The sequence below is a fragment of the Setaria italica genome, chromosome III, assembly GCF_000263155.2.
Source record: "Setaria italica strain Yugu1 chromosome III, Setaria_italica_v2.0, whole genome shotgun sequence".
In the NCBI taxonomy this organism is placed as follows: Eukaryota; Viridiplantae; Streptophyta; class Magnoliopsida; order Poales; family Poaceae; genus Setaria; species Setaria italica.
The window spans coordinates 19635137-19658164 of NC_028452.1; the positions used below are offsets into that span (position 1 = coordinate 19635137).

Consider the following 23028-nt stretch of genomic DNA (forward strand, 5'->3'; position numbering starts at 1 on the left):
TATCACTTGGAACAAGAGATTGACACAATTATTTAGATTGAGGGTAACCGAATATATAACTTGTATATAAACTCTCTATTACTAAACCTTGGAGACTAGAATGCCTGAACAAGCTAAAAAAAATGTAAACGAGCCGAACTAGTAGCAATCGGAAGGGTCCGCAGAGGAGCATTGTCTCCAAGAATACTTGGTTTAAAATTCACATTCTTCAACCAAACGAAAGATCCTCGAGACCTTTACAACAATACGATTTTTCTTAGAATTTACAAGTCCTACAAGAATTGAGATATCACTGCACAAAGAAATTCCACAATCTGAAATTTTAGGGCAACCAAAAAAATGATCAAGCCAACAACCTCCATTGGAACGTTGCCTCTAATCGACACTCAGCACAAGCTACGACTTACTCACTTACATCACTACAGTGGAGGCCTCACCTAGTTTTTTCCCCCTTGAATATCAGAGGGACAGTGGGAACACAATGATCTAGCACCTTCCTTGGGCTACAAAGCACAATAACATCGACATACAAAGCACAATTCTTAGCCTGCATAGAAGCGCTAATGATTTGCCCGCCGAAATGTAAATTATTCGCTCATCACCCAAAATCGCATATGGACCTCAGATTGCCTGGCCAAACGCGGCTGGCCACATAATGCTACATGCACTCTCTGCAGACAAACCATGAAATCAGGATACCACCTACTGGCAAAATGCGGATTCACGAGAAGAATTTGGAATCTGATGGCTCAGTGGATGGCACAGCCGAACCTACGCCTTGTGGCGTGGCGAGCCTCAAGTAATACACTTGGATTGGTGGACCCGTATAACAACGATACCGGAGTCACCCCACCTAACACTCCTGATAATTTGAGAAATATGGAAGGAACGGGATGCGAGAGTTTTCCAACAGCAAGAATCCTCATCGATGACGGTCATGGCAAGAATAAAGGAAGAGGCGGCTGCATGGTTTTTTGCAGGGGCAAAAGACCTAGCGACTCTTCTGGCACAAGAATGAATTTTTTTTGCCTTTTTTAACAGTTCAGCCGTAATTTCTTCTCTATCAATAAAATAGGCATAATCTTGTGCCCGTTCGTTAAAAAAAATATGATCTAGCACCTTTCTTGATCCTCTACTTCTCCAGGTTCCGTTTGTTGATTTATTTGCTGCCTTTTTCCCCCCTAAAACTAGCAAGGGTCGGGCTGAGTACTTTAGCGACATGTACTGTGTGGCACTTTCCCCTTGCTATAATTCTAGAAAAAAGAACTTCATGATCCAAATCCCAAACATGTCATATCAGTATTCCAACTGAATGCCTTCAACAAGCTCTATGTATACCGTATACGCACTATGCAATCATCCATCCGAGCTATGGATCAAAAAGTCAGCTTTAGTCTCTCTCGAAAGAGCCCAATCAATGGTAATTATACGAATTTCTCGGGTGGGAGAATGCACCGGTTGTATTATGCTAAGCAAGCAAATTTTGCAACTTAACTGAAGTGGACACTTGTTTCATAAATTTGATTTTTGACAATATAAAATGAACTGTTAGTACAGACGGTAACAGAATGAATGTCTATGCTCTGAAGCTATCTAATCCTTAGCAACGAAAAGAAGTGATACAAAATCTACAGCTCTCGATGCCATGCTTCACACTGTATACAGGTCAAAGAATAAAATTCGTTTAAAAAAAGTCAAAGAGGTCAAAGAAGAAAAGAATGTAGAAGTCCAGTGACCACCTAGAAGATGCCAGATGCAGCTGCCCCGTCCAGGACGTATGTTAATCCTCAACTATACGTGATAATGTCAAATATCAAAAGTAATTGAGTATGCTGCCACAACATTCACCCTGCCATGTTTCGCCAACCTGTGCAATTTGGACGTGAAAAAAAAAACAAGGTCAACTCACCATCCAACTAAAATGAAAACAAGCTCAAGTTAAGGAATGAAAAACTCTTCTGTAACACTTGAAGCAACTCAAGCCACATCACATACTAACACAGGTAAAAAGATACTATCCTAGCAAACTCACATATTGGACAACAAATGATAAATATGTACAATGGACAATATTTGGAAGATTGCAACTTGAGACTTTCCAAAGTTGCATCAGTAAAGAGCGCTTGATCACTCCAGATGGATTGCTTGACTGAAGGTTATCAAGGGTCAACTATCATAGACTAAGCCATCTTCTCTCGGAGCAACCTCTTATTCCCCCCTTCAAGTAACTGTGAATCTGACTATTTGTGATTGGAAAATTTCATGTAATGTATGACATTCCATGGGTATTATGGTTCAGTAGATCTAGCAAGTGCTTATGCATTGTGTCTGCAAGTCTTTAAACTTCATCATACTATAGTGCAGTGAATAACACTATACGTTGCAGCTGAAAGCAATTTGTGATATGGTCTGTCTTTTTGAAACACATCATTTTTTCTCACAGTATTCATAGAAAAGAAGAAACATCTTAGCATAGCTAAGAACTCACCATTTGTCAAAATGTAAGAAAATATGAGTTCATTCCAAGCATCCGGGACTCCTGGGAGACACCAGTGGCTGCAATCAAGTACAGTCGGAGGATAACTCCAAGTGCCAACATGAGCATCACTTCTGAATGCTCCCATTAAAGTTACATTTAGAACTGTTATAGGAACTTTCATGTTGGCGACAACATCAGCAAGTATAGCCCCAAATTCACTCTTATCATTTCCTTTGGCCTCCGATGAAGGCTGCTCTGTTACCTCACATACCTTTTGGCTCGTGTCCCTGTAAATGGGAAGAGCCTCTTGTCAGTTCATGTAGGATAGCTACAGCACAGCAAATGAAGAAAAGAATTGATAGTGCAAAAATTCTTGCAATAATGCTATCTTTTGTGGTAATCATGGTCGTGCTAGACCATATCATAATTTTAGGAATGGAAAAAACGAAGTTTTTTCTCAATGAAGCATAACTTCCAGCCTCTGCACCAACTAGAGAGATGCATACTGCCATACAGAAAAAATGAAATACAATTGTGTAGCATAACAGTGAAATATCACATGAACAGGTTTGTGAGATAAGGTATCTGTATTAACTAAATGCAGTGCAACCACAATTTGATCCTGCAAAGCATAAGACGGTTTAGCAGTTTATTTACGTGAAGCAGTTTACAACTCTTGAATCATAATGTAGGTCAAATCAAGCATATACATCATTACATATGTCTTGGTGGAGCTATAAGACACATTGCACAGCAGAGTAGACTGATTATAGATTACATGTAGTCAAAATAGATTGGGATCTCAACCTAATTTTGCAAAAAAAATAAAGACACCACTATAATTAAATCTCTGCAATTATCTATGGCGCATCTATCAATTTACATAAGTAAAGGCATAGCAGTATATTATCTAATAGGACTGAAAAATACATGGCTATATTGGTTATCATTTATCAAGATACATGGATGAAGATAAATTTCTATTTTTTCCATGAGATTCAAATGCCCGACAACCATGATAATGAGTTTGTTATAAAACATACCCCCAATGAGATGGCTCATATGTGCGAAAGAAGACATGTGTTCGGTTTAAATCAACTCTTTTTTCTACCCACGAGGCCCAGGTCTCCAATGCCATCCTGAAACCTGCTTCGATGGATGTACCTAGTTTAAGAGAATGTCCGGCCTGGAAATAGCAACCCCTGTTGGGAAAACAAAGTCAGAAAACTGCTAAACTGTCTACCTTATGTTTCAGTTACATCAGTAAATAAATTATGAACACATAAAATCTGAAGACGAAAAGGCAATGTCAAATGCCACTTGGTGATGCTAGAACAAGCAAAAGAAACTTGACTAATGATGTGAACACAGTGTTCTGTGGAAACAAATGGAAAATATGTTGAATGGGAGGAGCTTATCATACAGCAAATAAAATAAACAGGTTGGCAATTTTAATGATGCCATTTCAAGATCATGTACGACTGTGCTTACAGTAGGTCAGATGAAGTTCTTTTGATAAGTAGATTCCTATGAAAAAGGTGGGCATTGCACGGTATATGCAAGGCACTCACATTTTCCCCTTCATTCGTAGGAATTGTATCCCCCCACCCTGACACCCAAGGGTCTCTCGTATAATTGGTATCCATGCTAAATAGACACATACATCGCTTCTCGAAATGCAAAATGGTATCAGACTCTACCTCTAACTAGAACATGAGCAAGGATTCCATCTCTACATCTCTAAAACAAGGTCCAGTATAAAAAAATACTCAGCAGCAATACTCAGCGGCAACCAGAGTATCGAAGCGAACAGACCCATTCCTCCATTGTCTTTTCCGAAAAAAAGGGTATCTCTAAAATAGGGTGCAGTATTAAAAAAAACTCTGCAGCAACCAGAGTATCTAAGTGAACAGACATATTCCTCCATCGTCTATGCTCCATATTCACAGTTGATAGGTACACAAATGTGCAATTATCTATATAGGTACACAAGTGTGCAATTATCTATGGTGCCTCTATCAGTTTACATAAGTGAACGGACCTATTCAATCATTAATGTACACAAGTGTGCAATCCTAAGAAAATGTGAGTGGCAAAGCAGACATACTGACAAAAAGTACTGAAACTACTACGACATTTTTCAAGTTTAGAACTAAAAGGCATGGTAAATCAATGCAAGGGACCTTACGTATCAAACAATTTGGTCGGTGTCCACCAATGCCCGGTGTTGAAAACCAGTATGTCTGAATTCAGCCATTTCCGGCTGAGATTATCCATCCTGTCCACCCTCAATGTGGATTTGACCCTCTTGGGGGCATGCCGCGGCGCAGGGTGCTGCTGCACGAGGAACACCGAGCGGAAGAACTCCACTGTGAGGCCATGCGACGCGAACCTGACCGCCAGGTGCCGTATCGTCTTGGTGATCTCGTTCCCGTTCACCTCGAAGACGGTCCTGGGGTCGTCCACCGCGGTCATGAGCATGCAGATGAAGGACTCCCACTGCGTGCGGCTCATGGAGTCCCCCACGAACACCATCCGCTTCCCGCGCAGCCGCTCCAGCGCCGCGCGGGCCGCGAACCGCGGCACCTCGCACCGGCGCGGCTTCCACCGCCACCTCAGGTAGCCCGTGTCGTTCCGGCCGTTGGCGAGGCAGTCGAACCCGCGCTCCGCGAACGGGCACTCGGAGCTGTTGTAGAGCGGGTGGCGTCCCGTGTTGTCGGGCACCCATGCACCGTCGAACACGTCGCACCGCTCGGCGCCGGCGCCGAGGCCGAGGCCCAGGCCCAGGCCGGCGTCCCCGACGAAGCCCGCGGCGTCGACCGCGCGCCCTCCCCGGCCGAGGTAGCGGAAGACGTAGAGGTAGAGCGCGCAGGAGAGCACCAGCGCCGCGGAGGCTAGGAGGAACGCGTGCGCCGCGCGCTCCAGTGGCGACGCGCCAGAGGGCGCCCACCGCCACCTGCGGCGCAGCGCCGCGAAGGCGATCGCGGCAGGAGAGGCGCGCGGGCTCCCGGGCCCGGGCCCGGCGCCGCCGCCCCGAGCCGCGACGCGCGCGGGGGCGCCCCGGCTCGAGCCCGCGCTAGCGGTCACCATCTCGCTCCCGCCGCCGCTGGCACCAGATCTCTCATCCCTCGGTTCCCCCCGCCCACCAAATCAGCAGTATGCGGCGGTCGCCGCCTGCCCCGAGTGGCCCCGCGGAGGCTGCCCGGCGTGGGGAATCCCTGGAGGGGCTCCAAGCTCGCCGCGTGGCGTGGGCGCGGTTCCTCCGACTCCGAGCTGGCCCCTGAGCTCGCTCTGGCGGCGTGACGGCGGGAGCTGGTGGAGGCGGTTGGGGGGCGGTGGGTGGATCGTCTGGCTCCACTTCGCTGGACGAAGCGTGAGCGGTCACTGGCATGTGGGGTCCGAAGCCGCCAGGGCCCACATGTTGGATCAGGCAAAACCAAAGGCCTTCCGGAATTTGCCTGATTGGTGATTCAGCCGTGCAGACTTTGCGCTAGGGGAAGAATAGCCAGGTTACCTACCTGATCAGCATTGCAGCAGACCTTTTTCCCCTTTGCTTTTCTGTTTGCTGAAGATTTTGCTGGTGATCAAGTACAAGTACGGCCAACCACCTAGAGATGAAAGGTATAAAATACTGTAATGGGTGGTACATGAAACTGAAAGTCAGAGATCGTTAGTGATTGGGGCCTAATAGTTTACTCAACAGTGACACTGGAGGATTTGTCTATTGGGGACAAGAAGCACTTGGTTGCGTCATCAGTGACCTAATGGCCGAGCAATTCCATTGGACGCACATAATCAGGCTGATGGTTTCTGAACAAACCGTTTGTAAGTGGAGAGGCAGGCGTGAAATTTGCTAAGGAAACCCAGATGGGTACTCAAATGATACATAATCTCATCCCAACAGACATGGTGTATATGTGTTGCTAGTTGCTACATTCCAATTTCCAAGCCAACATCCAAATATGTAATTTAGCGAACAAAACAGCTCTTATCAGTGGAGCATTCAACTTCAGGCCACCACTGCTGTTAGTTCCAAAATCGGAGTGGACCATGACCCACGATCTAAGACAAGGGCCGAGCCACTTCGGATGTGCAAGCTCACTTCTTGGAGGGGAGCTTTCTCCTCTTGGCAGGCCGTTCACGCTTCTGCTCCTTCTTCCTCTTCTTCAGCTGCACCTGGTGCGACCTCCCCACCAACGATGGCTGCTCCTTCAGCCCGAAGCTCCTCGCTACGTGCCCTAGGTGGAGCTTCTTGACCATGAAAATCTTCTTCAGTTCGCCTCTGTGGGCAGTGTAGGCACGAACCCAGGAACAGAAAGCATCCCTGGCAAGCTTCTTTGTAGCATCCTGGAAAAGAATCAAGAATGCCACAATATATTATTCATTGATATCTGTTGCTTAAAGCTTAGTTTACGATATTCATAACAAGTAATCAGCAAAAGCATTCCACATGTACACGTCTGCTCATCATTGAAGGGTGAAACATAATATTCTCCAAACAGAAAATAGAGGTAGATGGAAAAGTAAATATGCATTACCTCAGCAGTGACAAAACCCTCCAGCGATCTCTGCAGAGACATTATCCAAGGGTGCATGTCTAAAGATATCATCTTCCTTTTGTGAGGTTTCTGTCCATTTACAGGAAAACTATCCAAAACCTTTTGAAAGGGATATTCTGTCAGTGATACACCGTGTGACTCCAGATCTTTCAAGTAGTCAAGTTCAATAGGTTGCAGAAACAGGAGAGCCTCCCCCTTTTCACCAATCCTTGCAGTTCTTCCAACCCTATAATGAAGTGGATAGTGTTTATTAAAACATAACTAGCAATGGCATAGTAGAGTGCAAACTATCTTTGTTGCTTATACATTGGGTGTTTAGCATCTTCAAAAGAAACTACTCCCTCCAGTCGGTAAAACAAGTCATTTCTGACAAGTGGAAACAACTAGTGCCAGGCCAAAATTATTGTCCAAAGCGGCTTGTTTTATTAACTGGAGGTAGTATAAAACAGAATAGCAAGTAAGAAAACACTGCCAACTGCCTTAGTATAAGCAACCTGCTAGATAAAAAGATGTACTGTATCAGAAATGCAGTGAACACCAGAAACATAATACAAAACTATGTAATAGGCAAGCAAAATGCAAGCACATATTTTGTTCAGATCCAATACACAAAATTACAAACGAGATAATAGACCAAAAACCTACAAGGGCATCAGACAAGGAGATGCTTCAGGTACCTGTGAACGTATTCAGAAGCTTCTCCAGGAGAATCATACTGTATGATGTACTTGACTTTTGGAAAGTCCAAGCCTCTAGCAGCAACATCAGTAGATACAAGAATTGCAGATTTCTCAGAACCAAAACCCAGAAATGACCTTTTGCGATCATCCTGCTCCATATTACCATGCAAACGGAACACTTTACAGCTAAGAAACTTTTGCTTCTTATCCATATCAAGTTGGGGGCCAGAGCTCCATTCAAGCTGGCTGAGTACTGTATGGTGGAAATCAACAGAGTCACAGGTTGACAAGAAAATAACAACCTGCAAAAATAATAATAATGTAAGCTAACCCGTAATAGTTAGTAGTCTCAGGAATCCCTGGACCTATTTGTGCCAAGTGAAACTTTTGGTTAAAAATTACAGTTCAGTGAAATTTAAACCGCTTCAGGGCATAATATGCAACTAACCTTTTGAGAGATTTGTCTTTCAAATAGAGATTTGAGAATCGTAAGAAGAACTGCAAGCCTCGAGCCACATGAAACTAAATAAAAACAACACTTTGTTATATCACCTAAGTAACAAATGACAGGCATGAACTTTAAAAAGTTTAAAGAAAGCAACTTGTTGCTACCTTTAACGTATCTTTGGACCAGTTGTGCAGGAAGCTTGAAATCATCAACTGCACCTGCATGTTCCAATATATCATTTCGCTTTTCCAGTATCCTGTCCTCATCATCATCAGATAATAGAGAAGTATGACTGTTCCCCAGCCTGTTGGTTTTCCCTGAGGGCTTCTTTTGATCATCAAGGCCAATCATCACTGGGTTCTTCAAACTAATTTTAGCTAACCGATTCACCTTCTCATTAAGAGTTGCAGATAAGAGAAGGTTTTGCCTTCGGATATGCTCTCCTTTGTTTTTATTTTGATCAGGAGCACCATTCCTTGAACCCAAGTTTTCTAGAATATCCTCAACTGCTTTCCCAAAACCAAGTTCAAGAATGCTGCATTAATACAAACACAGGCGTGGTTAAAATTGTTCCCATAAAACAAGAAATCTTCTTTGAAAACCAAATGATGAGACCATTGCTATCAGACCTGTCAGCTTCATCAAAAACTATCCAGCGCAAATTTGAATAAACAAATGATGCAGTATGCTGCAAATGGTCAAGAAGGCGTCCAGGGGTAGCAATGAGAATTGATATTCCTAGAAACAAATGTCCAGAGTCAAAGCATGACATCACATAGCGGTACATTTGATTCCATAAATGACTTTATCGAACGAACAAGATATACCTTTCCGCAGTCTTGCTTTCTCTTTTGCTCTGTTTTCACCACCCATGACATACCCAGGGACAATCCAATGAAAACGATGAACCAGCTGCTGTGCAATCCCATAAACCTGTAAGCATAACTCTCGCGTTGGCACGAGCACCAACGCTACCATCAAAGAATTAGTGGTGTCGATCAGTATTAGGGGTTGTTGAGGGAAGAATTGGTCGGTAGAGAATTTTATTCTTCATTGTACAGCATGATGCAGATTTACTAGATAGGTCATAATCACTTAGTAATTGGTCGTATGTGGCAGATGATTTCCTCTGGATATGTTTTAACATATATTCCACTTCTCAGCATCATTAGGATAGCTGGCACAGCTAAGGGCCTGTTTGTTTGAGCTTCCTGGCAGTTTCTCAGCGTAAAAAGCCAGAAGCTCAAACAAACAGCGAACTTCTCGTGCAGCTTCCGGGAAGCTGGAAGCCTAGAAAAGCTGAGTTTATATGGAAAGCTGGAAAGCTCAGTTTTGTGAGCTTTTCGTAGCTTTTTGAGTTCAGAAAGCTAAATACATCTTCTAAAAGCTAGTGTTGGCTTTTCAGAACCAAAAAGCTAGCAGCAACTTTTTAGAAAAGCTCAAAAGCTGCAGCTCAAACAACCAGGCCCTAAAATTGCAATGGAAATAACCATAAATCCAAAGAACATGAAAAGATACTACTTCAATCAAAGTAAAATCCATGACACATTAACAATTTAAACTTGTCGTACTTTTCAAAGGTGACAACAAATGTAGCAGTGAGTTCATTTTCTTCAACAAACAAAGATGTAGAATACAAGAACAACTTCTGGAGAAGATCATATAATGATAGACAACAGCACTAGGTATAAGGTTATACAGAGAGGAAACAATGAGACTGGCTTTACTGAACTAAATTTGATAGATAGAGATATTAAGATAAAATGCAGCACGCCAGCACATGATCATAAAAAAAGGCTCAGGTGCCCAACAAGCAATTACCAAAAGTTCCATGAGTTCTATCGACACGAGGCTCCCTCATCTGGAGAAGGTGAACAATGGGTGCAAGGTACGCAAGAGTTTTCCCAGTGCCAGTTGCAGCCTTCACTAGCCTGAAATTAGCAATGCAAACATTATTCCTTTTTTTTAAGAAAGAAGTTGTCCGCTTAATGACTTGTGACAAATTAGAGCATACATGTGCTGTCCAGACATGGCGACAGGAATTGCCTGAGCTTGAATTCGCGTCGGTGTTTGAAAACCCATCTTATCTAAATTAAAGAAAAGAAAACCAATGCTCATTTAGCAAGCAGGAAAATGCACCTCCTTTTTGCAGGGTTTTGTTCATTTCTCTGCTAGTTATGGACCAGATAACCAGGGAGCAGTCATGTTTTATGCAGAATGCACTCGACAACATATACAAACACTCCATTAGGGCACCAATTTCATCGAGCTGCGCTAATTCGATTAACATCCACGAAGGTAGTTTGTTGAGATTTGTGTACCATACTCGATTGGGCATTCCCCAAATATAAGAAATCGTAACGAAGCTAATGTCAACAAACAGAACTTGATGGTGCTGGGAGCAAGATTCACAATCGAACTCCCAAATCACAACTGACCAACACGGGCGAAAAAAAAGGAGAGTGAAGGAAAGATAGAGCGCGACCTTGAAGGTGGGCGCAGAGGGTAGGGTGGAGCCCGAGGTCGGCGAAGGAGCATGAAGCAAACAGCTCCTCTCTCCCCTCCTCCTGCACCGCCGCCGCCGCCGCTGGCGGCGGCTTACCGAGCTTCTTGGACATAACGGGGAGCAGCGGCGATGCAGAGGAGAGGATGCTGGTGGTGGCGACCTGGGAGAGCTGGGCTAGACCGGGAGGGTATGGTCAGGGCGCCGCGACCGACGCAGGGAGAGCGGCGGCGTGGACGGCTGGGGTTACTGGAAAAGGCGGCGCATGGAGACTTGGAGAGGGGTGCGACGCGAGTTCCGGCGGCTAGCCAGTTAGGTTTGCAGTGGCGGAGGTTGCAGACTGAAGCACGAATTTGAATTGGGTTTATTTTTCCAAAAAATGTGTATAAATTCTTGTGATTCAGGCTCCGTTCGGAGACAGCACTGAAGTTCAGTAACAATTTTTATACTTAGAAGCATTAAATATAGATTAATTATAAAACTAATTGTATAAATGAATATTATTATAAAACTAATTGTATAAATGAAGGGTAATTTGCGACACGAACCTATTAAGCCTAATTAATCCATCATTTGATTCTGTGATGCTACAGTAAATATGTGTTAATTATGGACTAATTAGGTTTAATAGATTCATTTCACGAATTAGCCATGGCTTATGCAATTAGTTTTATAATTAGTCACGTTTAGTTCTTCTAAGTGGTATCCAAACATCCAATATGACCCGAGCTAAAAATTAGTCATGGATCGAAACACCCTTCAGTTTGGTTCAAGCAACAAGGTGAATAGGCATATCTGTTGACCCAGATGGAATCACATAAATTTCTACAAAGTCTTAAAAAAATAAAGTGTTGAGAGCTACTTAAATTTTAGGAGCAGCTAAGATTATAAACACGATATGAAATTCAAATCAATATTTAGCAAAATTTGGTATGCATATGTTTAATGTTAATAGAAACCAAATACTACTAAATGTAGTGTGTTGACTCGTAAGAAATTTTAGAGGTTGTGCGAGTGACATAAAAGATTCTATATAATGACATGTATAAAAAGCATAAACTTAGAAAATTATATTAATATTGGATAACGAAGTCTGCTCTGAACACCTAATGCAGGGCACAACTTATCTAGGCCTTGTTTAGTTGTCCAACTTTGAAGATGCAAAATCATTGTTGTAGCACTGTAGCACACTGCAGCGTTTCGTTTGTATTTGTGAATTATTGTCCAAATATTGACTAATTAGGCTCAAAAGATTCGTCTCGCAAAGTACAACAAAACTATACAATTAGTTTTTGATTTCGTCTACATTTAGTACTCCATGCATATACCGTAAATTTAATATGATGGGGAATCTTCTTTTTGCATAGTGTCAAAGTTGGAAGTTTGGAGGAACTAAGGCCCCTAACCTTCCACAAGTTTGAACAATCCCTTCTTTAATAGAGTCTGAGGATAGCAGAGTACAGTTGAAATAGTAGTTGCTAGTCGTTACTTTTACTAATTAACGGAATACTACCCTCCTCTATGGAGGGGTATTTGGATATTAGGTTGCTAAAGCAGTGTCACATCAGATGTTCAGATGCTAATTAGAAGGACTAAATATGAGCTAATTATAAAACATGAGCTAATTCGCGAGATGAATCTATTAAGCCTAATTAATCCATCAAATGGTTACTGTAGCATCATATTGTCAAATCATGGACTAATTAGGCTTAATAGATTCATCTCGTGAATTAGACTCCATCTGTGCAATTAGTTTTGTAAGTAGTCTATATTTAATACTCCTAATTAACATCTAAACATCCGATGTGATAGGTGTTAAACTTTAGCGGGGCTACCAAACACCCCTGTCTTGGCTAAATATGTTGGTGTTCCTTTGACTAGCTTCATTTTTAGATTTTTTTTAAATGTGTGTTTTTTTCGTTTCTCATACCGATCCCACACGTGCACACTCTACATGTATACACATCTCGATCTCCGGATGAAGATCACGTCCTTTTAAGATATTACTGGAAACATCCATGACTTTATATGCAAAACAGGTAAGTCACATTCCCCCCACTTCATACAAGAGAGAATGCAAAAATTATTGTGAGGAAAAATTCTAATAAGGAATTGCAGGGATTGAACTCATGATCAGTGCTCCAGCAAAGCTACGACTCATTCGCAAATTCTAAAAAAAAAATCTGGGTGCCAAGTTGTGTTTACTCTACCTAGCTCTATTTTCTTAACATAGCATATTTTTTATGGCTATGCAGTGTCCTTTTATATTAAGAAATTTTCACTAGATATAAATAGAATTGTTAGTAAAAAGAAGTAACGGTTTACTATACTGGTTTAATATGGAAAAGAATAAGGCCTACTCCTTCAAAACATGGTGCATTTAGTAAACAAGAAAATTGAATAATTTTAGGACTTAATATACCATACTGTAAATCATGTAAAGAAATGAAATAACAATATTTGATAATTATCGATATTTTCTGAAACTCTAATCATTGATGTATGATTCACAGAAATCACAGTCAAACTGCTGGTCAAGGATCATTACATATTCAACCTCCGATTTCCATATTTCTTAAACCCCTCCCGGCGCAGGTTGGAAACGTAAAACCCCAGGACACGGGCACACGGCGGCCGGGTCCGGGGTGGAAATTTGGCAACCATGTCGCGTACTCGCGTGCTGGGGAAGTTTCCGAGAAGTCGCACAACGCGGCGGGGGTTGGAAGCATAGGAATAAGAAAAACCCTCTGGGCCCACTCGCCAGCGTCCCGGCCCAACTCCACACTCCCGCGCCTTTATAACAGCCCTTCCACAGCTACGCGATCCCCCCACCCCCACACAAACCGCACCTCACCTCCATTGACCAGACGGCGGCGCTCACCTCCTCCTCCTCCTCGGTCCTCCCCATCGGCCTGCTGGCTTCCCTTCGTCTTCCCCGTAAGCCCCTCCGATCTCCCTTCCTCGTCGTCTATTGCGCCGATCTGTGCGATTTTGGGACGTTCTGGGCCTATTAGGTCGGGATCGGTATCGATCTGTGGTTTGATTTGGGCGCAGGTGGGGAATTGAGAGGGTTGGGCGATTAGTACGCCTCATGGCTGGTGATAGCGGATTGTGAATCGGATTGGTTCTGCCTTCGATCGATCGGGGGTTAGCGGTTGGGATTGCGAATTAGGGTTGCGTTTGATCGATACGGTCGCTGATTTGGGGGTGCATGAGATTGATCGGCTTGGTATGTCTTCATGCAGTTTAGGATTTCGTTGATTGGGGCGTTGGTTTGTGGAGCGTTGACTGGTATCTTGGTTGGTCACAGATTGGGGATGAATTATGGGTTCGAGTTTGATCGTTGACTTAGTTGGTTTACCAGAATTTAGTTGGTTTCCTCCCAAATGATTATGATTAATAGGCCTGTAAAAATTTGATTGGTGGGGGATTAGACAGATCTATCTGTTGATGTGACAATTGGATTCTCTACTTATGTGACACTTGTCTGGGTAGTATGAGCTTTAGAATCAGCTGTCTCCTAGAATGTTTTATTTGTTCGAATATGCTCTACTGTACCGTCTAGGTTTGATGTTAGGTGTCTGATCATATCACTGATCACTGCATCTAATCATGACACAATATGCTTTTTTTTTTCAAGAGTCGTCAGCAAAAATTGTATATTCCTGTATGATTCTTCTATGTATTTATCTATCATGATGTTTTTGTGCAGGATACTGATCCTCGTCACCCATGTCTGCTGAAGTCGCCGGAGGACACCCTTATTTCCTCTCGTGCTACTTCTGGTTCATATACTGCATAAAATTCCGAGATTTCACTTGATACAAGTGGAACACCAGGAGTTTTGTGCTAATACTTCCTACCATGTGAATCAGTTGTAGCTGGTGAATTTGGCAAGACTCAAGTCCTCTCATCTAAGTCCAGAAACATCGTTCGGCCGAGTCCTTGGTCTCCTGCTTCCCTTGAGTCTTGCCAACTGTAGTTTCTCTCAGCAATTGTGTTCTCTGGTCCCTTTCCGTGACTTGACCAACATCTCTCTGGTCTTGTCAATCTTGTGACTCTCCTTCTGAAAGCTTGTCTAGAGGTTGGATTGTCCTGCTCTCTGCTCAAACAGTCCTGAAGTTCCCTTGCTGCATTCTGCACTCACATTCGAAAGCGGCTCTATTCCGCTTTGCTGATTTGTGCACTTGGATTCACTTGTCCGTGCACTCAAGCTTTTCTCTTTCTGGTGAACTAGTGATCTCCTAGAAGCATTTCTGCTTTTGTCTTGAGATCTCTCTATATTCCTGTTGGTGCTAAAGGCAAAGCAGGCATTAGGGTGATGGCGCAAACTAGCCTGCCTCCTGGTTTTCGTTTCCACCCAACAGATGTTGAGCTCACTTCCTACTACTTAAAGAGGAAGATTATGGGAAAGAAACTTATTGTAGACGCTATATCAGAGGTTGATCTGTACAAGTTTCCTCCCTGGGATCTCCCTGGTAATTCATTTGCACTTATCTCTTAACTTTCAATATTGTTAACTGGTGCTGAAAAAATAGAATATTCAATTATGCTAGCAGATGCCTTTTCTTAATTCGATGTAAAATTTTGCTCATGTCTGTGCACTGATCTTCCTTTGTGCGCAGACAAGTCCTCTCTTCGAAGCAAAGATCTTGAGTGGTTCTTCTTTTGTCCTCGTGACAAGAAATATCCTAATGGGTCTAGAACAAACCGCGCCACTCCAAATGGTTACTGGAAGACTAGTGGAAAAGATAGAACAATCATGCTTAACTCTCGCATTGTTGGGATGAAGAAAACATTGATATTTCATGAAGGCAAGGCCCCTAAAGGTGACAGAACGGACTGGGTGATGTATGAATACAAAATGGAAGATGAGGAGTTGGTTTCTGCTGGTTTCTCTAAGGTAATGCTACTTGTCCCATGATGGTTTCTATGTACTCCCTCCGTCCCAAATTGGCTTTTCTAGGTGCATAGTTTTTTGTTATGCATCTGGATATAGACGCATAATAATATCTACGAATCTAGAAAAGTCAAAACGACCTACAATTTGAAACGGAGGGAGTAGTTCTTAATACAGCCAATTACCATGATGGTTTCTATGTAGTTCTTAACACAACCAATTATTTATGTAAAAAGTTAAGAAGTTAAATGATTCTTATGTTCTCTGTATGGTAAACAAACACATTTGTTAAATGTTCTTGTTGATATATTGAGTCACTACGTAATTGCTCCTGTAGTATGAATGTTATGTTTTGTGGAAAGTTAAGGGAATTTTTTTTTATGTTCAATTTGTGTGGTGAAACAGTGAGAAAAGAACCATTGATACAAATACAATTCTGAGCTTATTTTCTGTTTAACTGATGGGGTAGATTATACAATACCTTACACAATACTGATTGTCCTTGTTTCTTATTACACATTCAGGATGCTTTTGTTCTCTGCAAAATTTTCAAGAAAAGTGGCCTTGGTCCAAGGATTGGGGAGCAATATGGGGCACCATTTAATGAAGCAGAATGGGATAATGCAGAAGCGGAAGCTTCTATGTTTCCGTTGATGACCTCTTCAGAAGTAGTGAACCCAACGGAGGACTCACATGCCCAACATGAAGTCCCTGCAGGTGCTGTTCGTGAACCACCTCTACAGAATGCATCTGCTGCTTGTGCTGGAGAGGAATCATCATTTGCTCATGCCACAGCAACTACTTGTGTTGAGGACTTAACATTTGGCTATACTGTTGCTGGTTCTGCTATCCAAGATATACCTGCTCAGCAGTCTGGAGAGGGTGTGGTTTCTGCGAACAACATATCCAATGGGGTCGATGACATGTACAGTCCTCATGATTGTGATGGATTTCTATTGGAGGAGCTGTCTAGATTCCTGAATGATTCTCCTCTTCATGACGCTACTCTTGGAGAGGTATAAATCTCTCTTGTTCATCATTACTAGTTTCCTTTATCTTTTTTATGCTTCTGCTTTAGGAATTTCTCCAAGATGTTTATTTTTTTGACTAATTAGCTTTCACTTCCTTGGCAGAGCTCTGCCCTTCCTCCGATGTCTGAAGCTGAGGCTCACGCTTTTGAAGTTAACACTGTTGGTCTCTACAATGAATTGTCAGGGCTTGCTGGGTTAGGAGTGCCTAACAACTTCAGCACCAGCAATGTGGGCACCACAGATTACACAATCCTACCACCTGACAGAGAACTTTCTACTGATGATTATATAGAACTGAATGATCTCCTTGCTTCTGATCCAAGCTTCCCCAGTGAATATCCTGCGCAGAACAATCAATTTATGCAGCATCCTCAAGCTCAGTCCATGTACAATGGACATCATGATGTAGCTACCCTGTCAGGTCCTGTAGAACCAACAATGCCTAGCATTTTCGATGTTTTTCCTCCCAATAATGGCGGCTTCACTGATGAGGCAACCAACTACTCGTACCCAAACATGCAGTATCCATTCCCATGATTGGTCTGCAAATGTCAGGTAAAATAGTTGTCATGCCTTTTGCTTGTTATATTGCCTCCTTGGATCATCTTGTCTAAACTAGTTTGGGTGTTGCAACATGCAGTTCTCTGATGCTGGTATATCTCTTAATCCACCATGGACTTCAGAAAGTCTGCTGCACTTCTGAACCAAGCCATTCTTGGCGGGTATCTCTCGCAAGCTCAATGCTGGATTAAACTGCATTGGCTACTGCATGCTCCCAACTGGTTGAGCTTATTGCCAAGCTCGGCTTGCTGCTGAGGATCAATAAGTACTTGGCGTGTAAATTTTCGCTTGTGTTATCTGTGTGTATTTGCTTCCTGCTTGGCCTTTAAAGCCATTTCTGTCAAAACTAGTGTGCTCATGTTGACAATATGCGAACCATTGTTAATTATTGCAATATATACTTATTTTCATATCTTGGTTGCTCTCTGCTTTCTTATGCTCTGTAGTGCATTTTTAAGTTTTACCAATCGTCTAGGTTTTCTGATGTTCAGGTGCAGGCTTCCTAACGGATTATATTTGATGACATGTTGCAACGCTAGATTGCGGTGAAGTGCCTAGCATTTTATTGTTCTCGGTTGAACGACTACGCCATTTGATAACAAACTATTTCGAAACTCAATGTCTGATAACTCTGATGCTCTAACGATCTTCTCGTTTGCTTCAACATTTGCAACATCGTAAAGAGAACAACGAAAGTGAATGCAAATTCTAACTCTTCCTACGATACCCTGGGTAATTGTAGCCTCCATGTGGCAGGATCTGCAGCTGCTGTTGCGGCCGCTGCTCTAGCATTGCCAAGGCCCCCTGCCCTTGCATGCCATTTTTGCCGTACTGTTGCCACACTACCTGCTCCTGCGTCAGAAACTGCTGCTTCGTCTGCATATCGGACATCTGAACGTACGTCGGAGGCGGCACCAGCGCCGACGCGGCGAAAGGGTCGGCCCCTGCAGCGGCACCGCTGGCTCCCGGAGGCGCCGGCAACGCCAGCATCGGCGCCCCGGGCGGCCGCAGCGCCACGCTGCTAGCACTGCCGGAGAACGCTTGTGCGTCGGCCACCGCCGCGTTGGCTTTCGCGTGGCTGTACATCCCGTCCAGCACCATCATGTTGAGGCCGCCCCCGAGCTCGGCGCGCTGGCTCGCCAGCGCGCTCGCCGACTGCACCAGCGCGGTCTCCCAGTCCGCCGCCGAGTGGTCGAACGCATCGGCTCTCGGCGCCGACCCGGCCGGGTTGCCGTCGAACAGGGCCAGCGCCAGCTGCTGCCCGTGCTCATCGGCGGGCATGGCATCCGCCTTCAGGTTCAGGAAGTCGGCCTCCTCGTCGGCCAGGTCGGCCACGACAAGCGGTTTCTCCGGCTCGGCCTGCACCGTGTCCTCCTCTGGCACCGCGGCCGCCGGCTCCTCGGGCGCCGGAAGGGCCTTGGTGGCGTTCATATCCTCCTCGACGAGGACCAGCGACGGCGACGGAGGCGGGAAGTCCTGCTGCGACGCCGCGGCGTGCCTGTCGCGGATGAACTCGTCCATGAGCTCCAGCTTCTTCTGCGTGACGACCTCCACCTCCGGGACGTCGGACTGGCGGCACACGCAGGCGTCCTTGCACCATGAGTAGAAGGCCCCGAGCTCCTCCATCTGCTTGGCGAGGCCGCAGAAGAGGGCGTGCACGCGCTCGCAGTCGGCGGTCTCCATCTCCGCGAACTGCTCGATGAGCGCGGCCATCGCCTCCGTGAGCTCGCAGTAGAGCTGCACGCTCTCCTTCACCAGCGGGTACAGCGACACCGCCACCACCCGGTTCGCCTTCGCCGCACCTGCGACGGCACGAGTCCCTCGATGGTCAGCATGATTTATGTGGGCCAATGCACGGACGGCATTGTCGACATGATCCAAGTTTGAATTGAAAAAGACAAAATATGTGCACGGTCACGGACTCACCTACGGGGCGGCAAGCGATGAACCGGTCGAGGAGGTGATGCAGCTGGTTGGCCTTGATGAGCAGCTGATCCACCGTCATCTCGCTCGTCGGCGGGTCCCTGGCCACGAGCGCCAGCGCCCTGTCCGCCTCGGCGTCCGCCACGGCGTCGTCCTGCTGCCTCCCGTTGAAGGTGAGGTCGCAGGTGTAGCGGTTCCCGGGGGACGCGTAGTACATCTCCTCGCGGAGCGGCCTGCCCCCGCGCGGCGGGGCGGCGCCGCCGCCGTGCCTTCCCTGCATCCGGTGCTCGAGGCGGTCGTCGAGGTAGGCGGCGTAGGTGCGGACGAGCGCGGAGAAGTCCCAGGCGTCGGCGCGGGAGCGGTCGCAGAAGTCGAACATGTTGAGCATCCGCGTCCCGCGCCGCGTGGCGTAGAACAGCTCCCGCTCGAACGCCGGGTCCCCGTCGGCGAGGACGCGGTGCACGATCATCAGCGTCTTGAGAGCCACCGCCCAGCTCCGGGTGCGGCCGAGGCGGCGCGACAGCGAGGACACGCAGGCGCCGACGTACCCGCGGGAGAGGCAGGTGAGCGCCAGGATCTCCCGGATGTGGCGCTCGTCGGCCGGGAACGACTCGCTGTGGCAGGTGGCCTTGACGATGGCCACGTCCAGATCCGCCGCCACGGAGCCGCCGCTGCCGACCTTGGCGAGCCCGATGCTCGTCTGATCCTTGACCGCGCCCAGCGCCTGGCGCAGCTTGCTCGGCGCCATGGTTTGCCTCGCGATTGATCGCTCGGGATGGATTCTTGCGCCGGGGCGGGTCGTCCGGGCAAATGGAGGGGAGGGGACGTGCGGTGCTGGCGTTTGAGGCGGAGCGCGCCGCGGGGGATGGCAATGCGCGCGCGAGGAAAGCGGGTGGCGGGGAAGACGCCCGAGCCGTGGATGGTGTAGAGAGGGGTTGACCTTTTTGACACTACATAGCGGGCCGGGACGAATGGTTGACTTTTCGACTTTCCTTTTTTAATATTCTTTGTACTTCTAAATTGGTCAATGGAAGTCCAAGATAAAGAAATTCCTTCTAAATTGAAAATTGGGCTTCTTTTGTGGGCTTTTTATCTGGGCTCAATTCTACCTTTTCCGAGATTTGGTGCTATAGTTGTTGTTTGACAGCCTCCAATGGGCCTGAGCCTGAACTAAGGCGCGGCCGGTGGTTGCTGCAAGCCTGCAGCAATTTTCGTCTCGGCAGCGTACGGCCGTACGCACATTCGGTCGCCATGCTTTTGCAAATTGTAACCTGTCCCTTCTCTCTGTCAAATAAGAACAGCGACTGGCAGCATCTAGCCATATCTGTCGATCGCTGTCGTGAGACCGAAACGCCGCGGCAATTTGCAGCGCATACCACGCGCGATCGACTTGTTGGCCGCTCGATCGGTAGCGTCTTACCGACCACGTGCATCCTGGGTTGGCAAGTTTCTCTCAAGTGACGCGGCAAAAAGGAAGGAGCAACAGATAACGCGCATGTTCTTCGTGGCCAGAGTTAGCGCCCTTGATTGCACGGCAGTGTAGAATTCCAGCAAAGTTCAGAACATCCGAGTCATCTAGCTAGTAGCCCTTCGAATCAGGGCGCATTTATGTGTCCTGCTTGCTGAGTAGTTGATTAAGCATGCGTCTGTTCATCGCCATGATAGGCAGGGAAGCAACATTAGCCATTAGGTCAGTCAATGGCACCTTGAACGAGCTTCGTTTTCCAATGATTCATGCATGCATACTTGCAGTGTGTTCCAAGTGGAGCTTGATATGAAGCTCGATAAATAGTAGTTGTTGGTATATGTACGCGTTTTCCTTACAACTGAAGAACTCATCAATCAGCACTTCTCCTGCTAATCGGAAATACTGATCAGTCATCAGCGTACTCTTGTGGCTCTTATAAACTAACCTTGAGCCCAAGGCATTGCGATTGACCCGGCACCAGTAGTAAGGCAGTGACATTTTTTTTTAAATATACTATTAACGTCGATGCAACGAGCTAACACCCTTGCCTTTTGTTGAGAAAGTGGTTTCCTCAAGTAAATTTGAACATATATAATTAGTCTCATGCCCAATTGAAATTCTAATACGTATTCCAATATTAGAACAAGCCTTTTGTTAATTATTTGGGCAAGTCTTTGATCAATATTTACTCTATTAATATAATTGTAGCCATCGCCCTATACAAGAAAACGGTAAGAGACACATTTTCTTAATAAGCTTTTACCAAACACAACATACTTAACCTCGTAGCCAACACATATGAAATGCTTTCTGAATTATTGTTCGGTCGCATTAACAATTAAAAGATTAGCAAAACACATGCGAATGCTTTAGCCTAGCCACAACTTGAATCCACAGTATATAGACCAAAGGAGGATAACAATTAACTAAAACCTACTCGGATCAAGTAGACGCGCACACTCGCAGAGTTTTTAGTCAAAGAATTAAGGAAAAGTAACGAAATATATGTTGTGCAATCATGTCAATTAATCAATTTAGCATATCGATAGTGCCATTCAATCTTGGTGATATAAGATCTCCAGCATGCAAGGTAGATGCCATATGACCGCTGTAGAGAATTCCTGCGGCGGAAAAACCCGTCCTCGTAGAGTCAAGGTCCAAGATATTTGGCCACAATCTCAAAAGGTTTGTTGCACTGGTTACCTATCGCGTGTGAATTGCAACCCGCCGAACCCCTTTGTCCTTTAATTTTCAGCTCCTTCCATCATGCTTCACGGACAAATTATACATGTCCGGAGTCTCTTAATTTGGATCCATAGGTCATCACCTGTACCCAATAAAGAAGCATCGATGTGGGCAATTGAGATGGCACTTAATATGATTATTTCTACCACATTTGCATGATTACTTGTCATGGTCGGCAGTTTCTATCATCGTAAAGCTAAGGTGGATGGCTGATTTTTGCTCATAGGACCCAGATGTAAGTGATCATAGGATATATCAAGTTGTAATTAGATTGGATTTTATTTATAAAGAGTTCATCCATTAGGAGCCTTAGGGAACAAGTCAAAGCCCTACATATAAGAGTCCATCCATCAAGAGCCTTAGGGAACAAGTCAAGCCCTCCATATATACTGAGGGGATTGTAAATTAAAGAATTAAGAAAAGTTTAGGGAAATTCCCTACTGCCCTCTAATCTCCCTCTCTCCCTCTCCTCCCCCCTCTCCTTGCGCATGAGCAAGGGTCAACACCCTCCAGCATTGCCCCCTTCCTCCTTCCTCCTGCTCTTCTACTCCTCTCCGAACCCGTGACAAATTGGAATTAAGAGCCACTTTTTACCACGATGGAGAACAGCAAGAGCAATAATTTGGATGAGGCGATAACAGATTATTTTTAAATGATGGATAGTAGCGACCCTAGTGGAATTTGGGGTAGCGTTGATGGCGTGCTGACGGCTGTTAGCACGCCATTTTGTGAACCGCAAGCGTATGGATCATCGTAGCTTTTCCTTTAGAGTATTCCATCCAAGGTTTATCAATCTATGGATCGATAACGAATTGACTAGGGTTTTCTACCTAGCTCAACGGATCTAATCCTAACATGAAGCATAGATTGCATATGAGAGAAAACTTATGTAAAGATTAATAGCATGAGTAAAAGTAGATCTCATTCACACACACACACACATATATGATAATACCACCAAGGGTAGCAAGAGCCTATCGTCTTCTAGTTGTAGTTCTAGCTAATAAGCAAGCACAACATGCATCTCATCCAAAGCTTTCTTTAAACTACTACCTTTGGTCAACCTCATGAAAACCCCCACCTTACACAAGAAAGACCCCGTCACAATTCTCTCTATCAGCATAGGTAGAATAAGGGCACGATCACAAGGTAAACATGTCTAGCTATCAAGAATGATCAACTTACTAGATCTAATCACCATGATTACATAAAGCAAGCTATGTAGTCTAAC

General features: G+C 45.0%; 4 protein-coding genes across 6 annotated transcripts; 1 reads left to right on the plus strand and 3 right to left on the minus strand.

Annotated features, from left to right (window-relative positions):
* Nucleotides 1-1490: 1490 nt before the first annotated feature.
* LOC101784288 (protein trichome berefringence-like 7) lies at nt 1491-5965 on the minus strand. Of its 2 annotated transcripts, XR_214863.3 has the most exons (5): nt 4668-5965; nt 3523-3681; nt 2489-2766; nt 1740-1867; nt 1491-1655 (listed from the first exon to the last, which is right to left on the minus strand). XR_214863.3 is itself a non-coding variant. In XM_004961963.3 (4 exons), exons 1-4 carry the CDS (start codon nt 5567-5569, stop codon nt 1845-1847), a joined length of 1362 nt encoding a protein of 453 aa, XP_004962020.1. In that variant the 5' UTR covers nt 5570-5964; the 3' UTR covers nt 1491-1844. The 2 variants fall into 2 exon arrangements, 1 of the variants encoding a protein (XP_004962020.1); XM_004961963.3 differs by having other exon boundaries at nt 1491-1867; nt 4668-5964.
* Nucleotides 5966-6286: 321 nt separating this feature from the next.
* On the minus strand, nt 6287-11004 carry LOC101784824 (DEAD-box ATP-dependent RNA helicase 17). Of its 2 annotated transcripts, XM_004961964.2 has the most exons (10): nt 10652-11004; nt 10181-10253; nt 9988-10097; nt 8994-9137; nt 8796-8904; nt 8331-8701; nt 8167-8240; nt 7716-8020; nt 7018-7264; nt 6287-6826 (listed from the first exon to the last, which is right to left on the minus strand). In XM_004961964.2, exons 1-10 carry the CDS (start codon nt 10782-10784, stop codon nt 6578-6580), a joined length of 1815 nt encoding a protein of 604 aa, XP_004962021.1. In that variant the 5' UTR covers nt 10785-11004; the 3' UTR covers nt 6287-6577. The 2 variants fall into 2 exon arrangements, with proteins under 2 accessions (XP_004962021.1, XP_004962022.1); XM_004961965.4 differs by lacking the exon at nt 10181-10253 and having other exon boundaries at nt 6350-6826; nt 10652-11003.
* Nucleotides 11005-13454: 2450 nt separating this feature from the next.
* On the plus strand, nt 13455-17573 carry LOC101785885 (NAC domain-containing protein 82). The gene is made up of 6 exons (XM_014804942.2): nt 13455-13606; nt 14382-15147; nt 15295-15572; nt 16094-16585; nt 16703-17155; nt 17241-17573. Exons 2-5 carry the CDS (start codon nt 14991-14993, stop codon nt 17135-17137), a joined length of 1362 nt encoding a protein of 453 aa, XP_014660428.1. The 5' UTR covers nt 13455-13606; nt 14382-14990; the 3' UTR covers nt 17138-17155; nt 17241-17573.
* A 128-nt stretch (nt 17574-17701) lies between these two features.
* On the minus strand, nt 17702-20349 carry LOC101785476 (putative clathrin assembly protein At1g03050). The gene is made up of 2 exons (XM_004961966.2): nt 19088-20349; nt 17702-18963 (listed from the first exon to the last, which is right to left on the minus strand). Exons 1-2 carry the CDS (start codon nt 19830-19832, stop codon nt 17870-17872), a joined length of 1839 nt encoding a protein of 612 aa, XP_004962023.1. The 5' UTR covers nt 19833-20349; the 3' UTR covers nt 17702-17869.
* Nucleotides 20350-23028: the final 2679 nt, after the last annotated feature.